This window comes from Neophocaena asiaeorientalis, unplaced genomic scaffold, assembly GCF_003031525.2.
Source record: "Neophocaena asiaeorientalis asiaeorientalis breed wild unplaced genomic scaffold, Neophocaena_asiaeorientalis_V1.1 scaffold87, whole genome shotgun sequence".
NCBI lineage: Eukaryota > Metazoa > Chordata > Mammalia > Artiodactyla > Phocoenidae > Neophocaena > Neophocaena asiaeorientalis.
In genome coordinates this window covers 3,120,373-3,127,021 of record NW_020175432.1, presented here as the reverse complement: position 1 = coordinate 3,127,021, position 6,649 = coordinate 3,120,373, and the positions used below count along the sequence as shown (strand labels likewise).

The window sequence follows — 6,649 nt, the reverse complement described above, 5'->3', positions numbered from 1 at the left end:
TTCTTTAAATAACAGTAACAGTGACCACGGTACAGAGAAAGAAAGAGGAAACAAGTCGCAAAACCCCCTAGAAATAATCCCCGCCTCCACGTGCATCCCCGACAGGCCTGGGTGGGGATTTCACAGCAAAGGTGGCCACCGAGGGGCCCAGCTGGGGGTGGCGAGGCGGGTGCATGGGCTTCCCTACTGGCCCCCGGGGGAGATGTAGCTGCTTCGCATGCTCCGTTCACATGTTCGCATCCCACCTCCGTGGGATGGAGTCTAGTGTTCTGTGTGTGCTCAGAAATATAAAAGACGGCAGTCCAAATAGTGTTTATTTCCGCTTCATGTCCGCCCACCCCCCGCCCCCGGCGCCTTCTCCTTTCGGCGGGGTGGGGCTGGCTCGCTACCTAACCAAGGGCTGGGGGCGCGGGCGGGTGGGGGGACCGGGGACAAAGGAAGGCAGTGAGAGCTGGACAACAGTCGCAAGATGCACCTCATCCCACCACCGTCGCAGAGCACGGCGCCCCCCCGAGGCCGGCGGCCCTGCCCAGCACGCTTTCCGCATCTTACAGGGGGACGAGAGAGCAGGGAGGGAGGGTCCGCGGGGGCGACGACACGCGGCCTCACGCGGGAGGTGCACAACCGGGGTGGGCGGGCGGGTGGGCTGGGGCGCTTGGCGGCATTGCAAGCTCAGAATCACAAGCTCGGCCGTTTGCGAGGGACGGAGCGCCACCGTCCCCAGGCTTGGGGAGACGCCGTGGGGACCACTGACCGGTGGGGTGACGGAGCCAGGGGCTGGGCGGCCGTGTGCCGGGCGTGCGGCTCACAGACGGTCCATCCGGAAGGTGTCCTCGGTGGCCGGGTCGGCCAGGACCATGTCTGGGTCATTGAGCATGTGCAGTCCGTCCAGGGTCAGGGGGTCAATCTTGAGTTCGTCCAAGGGGAACTGGTTGTCAGAATCGAAGCTGACGTCACCGACCCCGGCCAGCGTGCTGGTCAGTTCTTTAGAGAGGCTGGGAGGGGACTCTCCTGTCACTGGGGGTGGGGGGTACACACAAAAGGCTCAGCTTGGCCCTGACTCCCCGCACCCCGACTCTGCGCCTCCATGGCTCCCATCAATTCTCAGGCCATACCAGGGAGCTCACCTGAGTAGTGTGTTCCCCAAAGGACATTTGCGATGTCTGGGGACATTTTTAGTTGTCACGACTGGAGGGAATGCTACTGGTATCAGGTGGGTGGAGGCCAGGGATGCTGCTCAACACCCCATAGCACACAGGACAGTCCCAACCCAGACGTCGGGGGACCAGGGCCGGAAAGCCCTGGGATGAGGGCTGCGACACAGACTTCAGTGTGACCTGGAGGGAGCAGGGGCCTCTCAGTCTCTGCCAGGTTCTGCCAGGCAGTCTGCTCCATGTGCATCAGGGGCCTCCCTGTGGGTTGGAGGGAAGCCCGGGTTTCCCTGCAGAGACCCAGGTTCACACCTGGGCTCCTTCCTCTACTTGTGGTGAGATCCCGGGCCTCAGTTTCCCAATCTGGGAAACATATATGAAAGTTTCGTTCTTCCTGGGCTGTTGGACAATCACAGAGGCCTGATCCTTCTCACACAACCTCCAAGGCCAAGGCTTCTACAACCAGAGCATCTCCTGCAGACCCTTGGGGCGGGGAGGAGGCACTGGGTCTGCACTCCGGCTGTGGGGAGCTCTGGGCAGGAACCCCTTCCATCCTAGAGATGTCAGTGGGGACTGCTGAGAGGGTCTCACCCTCAATTCCCCGACAGCCCTGGCTTATGAGGAAACCGCCTCCGTCTTTGATAAAACCTAGAACCTTCAGGGGCATGACGAGGGGTGGGGGTGGGGGACTGCAGCGTCTGAGCTCTGCTGGGAGAAGACTCACTCAACCTGAGCGTGCGCAAGCCTGGGTGCCTGGGCACTGTGCTCAGGCCGCTCGGGGCGGCCTGACGCGGCATGCGCGAGCTCTGACGTGTCTGTCAGCTGCACGGGACAGGCCCCAGCAGGCAGGGCCCACCCCACAGTCACATGCATCCCCGGCATGTTGGGGTTCAGGGGACTGGGCAGGAGGTGAAGGGCTAGGTGAGAGACCGGTTTCATCCTGTTCTCACCCTTGAGCCTGGGACACCGGACACCTGGTCCAGGGTCCAGTGTGCGTCTCCCCAGCCTGTGTCCTGTAAGCCCAGCAGTGAGCCGAGGTCGGTGGGTTCTGGCCTCCTTGGGCAGGGACACCTCAGCCCCGTCGCGCCTCACCCCGCAGGGCAGGGACTCCATCTCCCCCGGCCTCTCACCTGTGAGGATGATATTGGGGATGCTGCCGTGGCTGGGGAAGCTGAGCTGCTGTGTGTCCGGCAGGCTCCCGTGGCTGCCCGTGAGGCCCATCATGGCCGCCTGTGAGTAGTTGAGTGTCGAGCCCGGGCTGTACAGGCTGCTGGAGCTGATGGCATTCTCTATCATGTTGAACTGCTCCAGCTGGGACAGGAAGCATACAGGTGTGAGGCCAGCCCCCCGAGCTGGCCACCCTGGGGCCCCGGCCGTGGTTGGCTGGCCGGCCTGCCTGCGACCGCCAGCACCTCCTCCCCTACAGGACGGCCAGCACCCGTGCCAAGGTACACTTGGGGCTGCCAAGCATGAGTCCCTCTGCCTTGGGGTCTCCCCATCTCCGAACCTGCCTGGGCCTGCCGGCACACGGCCCCCTCAGAGCTTGCTGGATGGATGGATGGATGGATGGATGGATGGATGGATAAGTGAGTGAGTGAACAGCTCCAGGCTGCAGCCAACCCTTCCCGTGCCCACACGCCCCCAATCCCGGCCTTCACGCAAAGCCACTGCAACCTCCCGGCAAACCCACGTGCACGGCCCACACCGAGGCACCGCTGTAACAGCCACTGCCCGTCCCTACCAGCGTTCACCGCCTACCCTTCCTCCCCCCTCCGCTGGCGGCCTCGTTCTGCGGGCAGGGTGCAAACGCCAGCAGAGGCCAAGCCAAGCCACCCCCTCCAGGGCCTGGGCCTCTGCAGTCCGGAGACTGGAGAGGCTGAGCAGCTCACACAGAGGAGCGGGCGGGGCCTGGCGAGCGTCTGCGGCGGGTGCCTGCTCACCTGGTGGGACAGAGCATTGGCCTGCCTGGCCGCCATCTGCTGCTCGTAGTATGAGTCCCCAAACACGCCGCCCAGGGCGGAGGAGTGCTGCAGACAGAAGAGAGGCCCACTGTCGTCAGAGTTCCCAAAACCAGGCAGGGAGTGAGGCTGCTGTGGCGTGGGTGGGGGGGCGGTGCTCCCACAGGCTGGCTGCACCCATACCCTTCTCCCAGGACCTCACCACCGGCCTGGGCTGGGAGAGGAGGGAGGCCTCTGGAACTTCCTGGAAGATGCTCAGGACATGAGAGGCTGATGACGTCTATCTCAGGGCTCCTGGGATAGCCCACACCCACTGGGGTGGAGGGGTGCACCCCTACTCTCGGGACGATTGCTCCTTTCCACCACCTGCTCCTGGGGAGGGGGCCTCTGCCGCCCAACTTCTCCCAAAGTGCCATCCCATCTCCTCCCCTTAAGCTCAGGTGTGGGTGAACCCGCTGTCGTCAGATGGAAGACGAGGGGCCACACCGGAAACCCCACCTGACAGGCCCCAGAGGAAAGTGTGTGAGTGGGGCAAGGCGGGAGATACTCTGGGTGTTCAGGGTGGGATGCGTACCTTGTCAGACATGGGAGACGCGGGGCAGGCAGCCGGCCACACACACGTGGGCAGGAAGGGTGCACAGAGTGAGCACGGGACAGGTACACGGAAAGCCCCTGCCCACCTGTCCAGCCGCAGCTGCCTGCCTGCCCGTGAGGCCCTGGGGCCTGGGGGATGGCAGGCAGTCCCACTCCTGTTTGCCCAATGCCAGCTGGGGCAGAGGGATGGGGGCTGCCCCTGGGAGAGGAGCAGGGGGCTGGGGATCCTCTGAGGCAGTGGAGATGCCAAGAATAGGACTGTGGAGCTCCCGCCCATTCTCAAGATGCTGCCAGGGAGATGGCAGGACAGAGTCTGGCGGGATGTGGAAGGGAGGAAAGGGATGGCCGTGTGTGTCGCCAAGTCACACCGGAGGCAACAGACCTGGGGAAACAGATGCCCCGCCCAGGGCCCTCGGCGTCCCCGAGGCTGGGAGCTCTGGCCTGTTTCCTCCTCTGTAGAACAGGGTGGCCCTGCAGAAGTTGCTCCCCTGCGGCCGTTTCCAGGTCAGAGTCTTCACGGACCACAGGCCCTGGACCCCCCCGCTTTGAGCTCTCTATTCTAGAAAGACCCCCGCGTTCTCTGACAACTGCCAAAGCTTGACTCTCAGGCCTCCATCCCAGAGAGGAGTTGGCCACAAAGCCCCCAGCCGCTCCGGGTGTTCAGTGGACTGACCGCAGAAAGGGACAGTCACTCCGGCTGGTGCGGTGGCTCCTGGGGATGCACATTCCATTCAAACACCAGGAAAGAGTTAAAAATGCGAAAGGAGTAAGAAGCAAAAAAGACAATGTGGCAAAAAGGCCACATTTGCCCTAAAAATCGCCAGCTTCAGGTTTGGAAAAGGGGGCTGTGAGGTTGCTGGGTTTACCTGTGAAGGGGGCAGATGATGGCCTTGGCTGAGGCCGGGGGCAAGCTGTTCTGGGGCACCTGACCCTGTCCCCATGGCCTTGACCCCAGAGAGGTCCGGCACACACAGGAGACCCCAGATATGGTTTCTCTTGTGAAGCTACCATGAGGGTTTGCCAGAAAGGTCTGCCCAGAATGGAAGGGCTGGGGCTGGAGGGGGCAGCACAAAGGAGCCAATTCTAGCTGCCTAAGCTTCAGGGTGCAGCCGGACACATGCGACATCCGCTTGGGGCCAAGTGGGGCAAGGCGGCTGCCTCGTGCGTCCAGGGGAGATGCTGGCTGGGCCGGGGAGGCGTGGGGTGACCCAGGCCCATGGGGCTGATGAGTATGTCCCCAGAGATCCAGCTGCAGTGGGAAACCATGGTTTGCCCCCAAGCGAGCCCCTGGTTGGGGCCAGACAGCCTGCCGGCCCTGTCCTCACATCTGAGTGAGCAGCCTGCCTCCCTGGCCAGTGCCCAATTGACGGACGGACAAACCGACACACAGACACGGGCTTGATGAGACAGCGACATGCTTTCCGCTCAGAATGGCCCACTTTGGTGCAGGAGAACCTCTCCTGAGAGCGATCTGCTCCACCCTTAAATTCCTGTCCTGCCTCACGTACACCAGCCCCAGGCAGGGCTGCCCACTTCGGGCAGGCGCCCCCTATCGCTTCCCCTGCCCGGACCAACTTCTCCCACTCCCGCGTCCCCTCGGCGCCAGGTGATGAGACCAGCCGCGAGAGCTCAGAGCCGACAGGGATGGACGGAGAGCATGCAGACAACCAGGCTGACCCCCGGCCGGCCCCGAGCTCACTGCACCTTCCCTGCCTTCTGCGGAGTGGGGGGCTGCACGCCAACAGTCCCAGCGGGACCCCTGGCTGCCGTGGGTGGCGGAGGGAGCGCCCCTCCTGTATCAGTGAGCCATGAGAACAGCCTCAGGTCCCCTGAGGACTAGGTCTACTGTCCTGACACACAGGGCCTGGCTCGGGGTGCGTTGCTGCGAGCCTGGGAGATGGACAGCGGGGCATGTCGCCGGGGACAAGGGAGCCCACGTCCTGCCTGGAGGAACAGCTCCTCCCCCTGCTCTACCCAGGAAGTGAGGCCCTATCTTCCCCTGGCTGAGAAGGAGACTTCAGGGTCTTGGGCACTGCAGCAGCTCCTGAGGTTTCTCAGCCTGGGGATGGGGTGGTGGGGTCCTGGGGAGGCTCTGCTGCTACAGCAAGAAGTCTGGGGCCTGGATGTCAGTTTTGCAGGAACCCCTTCTCCCCTGATGGAAGGTTCGAGACAGAATGCACCCATGGATGGAGCAGAGCCAAGAGGGATTCTGAGGAACCTGGAAGGGGTGTGTGTGTGTGTCTGTGTCAGAGATCGGGGTCCTGTGGTGCCTGGTATGGAGGGAAAACCTGAGTCTGATAGACATGATCTAGCCCTGCCTGTCGCCTGGGGCAAGCCTCAGTCTCATCTGTGGGAAGAGGACGAAGACACTGGAGGGGCTGCTTCCTGTGCTGGGGGTCTGAAGGCGAGAGACACGCCATCCTAAGGGGCAGAGGGGGCTGAAGAGTCAGAGCCCCCATCACACGCTGGCCATCACCTCAGCTGCACCCTGACGCAGGGGGAGCACGCCTCCACCTCCAGAAGCCTGGAAGCAGGAGGCCTCAGGGCGGGCAGACATGGGTGGGGACGGGTGCACGGGCTGCTCGATGCCTGCTCTGAGCCGCACACTGGGCTCGGCATCCCAGCCACGGGGTGAAGAGCTGGGGCGAAGGCGACACCAACGTCACCGATGCGAATGGGGAGCCCGCCAACCCCACTTGGGGCTTGGCGTGGACCACAGAGGCGCCGAGGGAATGTGACAGCTCCAGGAGAGGGTACCTTCTCCTTGGCCACTGCCCAGGGTGGCTACCCCTCACCGGTCCCCACCCCGGTGGAGTGAACAAGATGGCGTGGAGTGAACAAGATGGGGTGGAGTGAGACGGGAGGCACAGACGGCGGACAGACAGGTGGATGGGGGACAGGTGGGGGGGTGCCAGCCAGGCTGGAGTGGGGGAGGCCGGGGAGGGG

At 63.5% G+C, this 6,649-nt stretch overlaps 1 protein-coding gene across 1 annotated transcript in view; it reads right to left on the bottom strand.

Annotated features, from left to right (window-relative positions):
• CRTC1 (CREB regulated transcription coactivator 1) overlaps positions 1–6,649 on the bottom strand; it is a 77,161-nt gene continuing 70,512 nt past the window's right edge. Inside the window, exons 14-16 of the mRNA XM_024767476.1 lie at positions 3,092–3,178; positions 2,282–2,462; positions 1–1,017 (exon numbers count right to left, since the gene is read on the bottom strand). Coding sequence (XP_024623244.1) covers positions 806–1,017; positions 2,282–2,462; positions 3,092–3,178 — 480 coding nt within the window. The 3' untranslated portion in view covers positions 1–805. The remainder of the gene's footprint in view (positions 1,018–2,281; positions 2,463–3,091; positions 3,179–6,649) is intronic.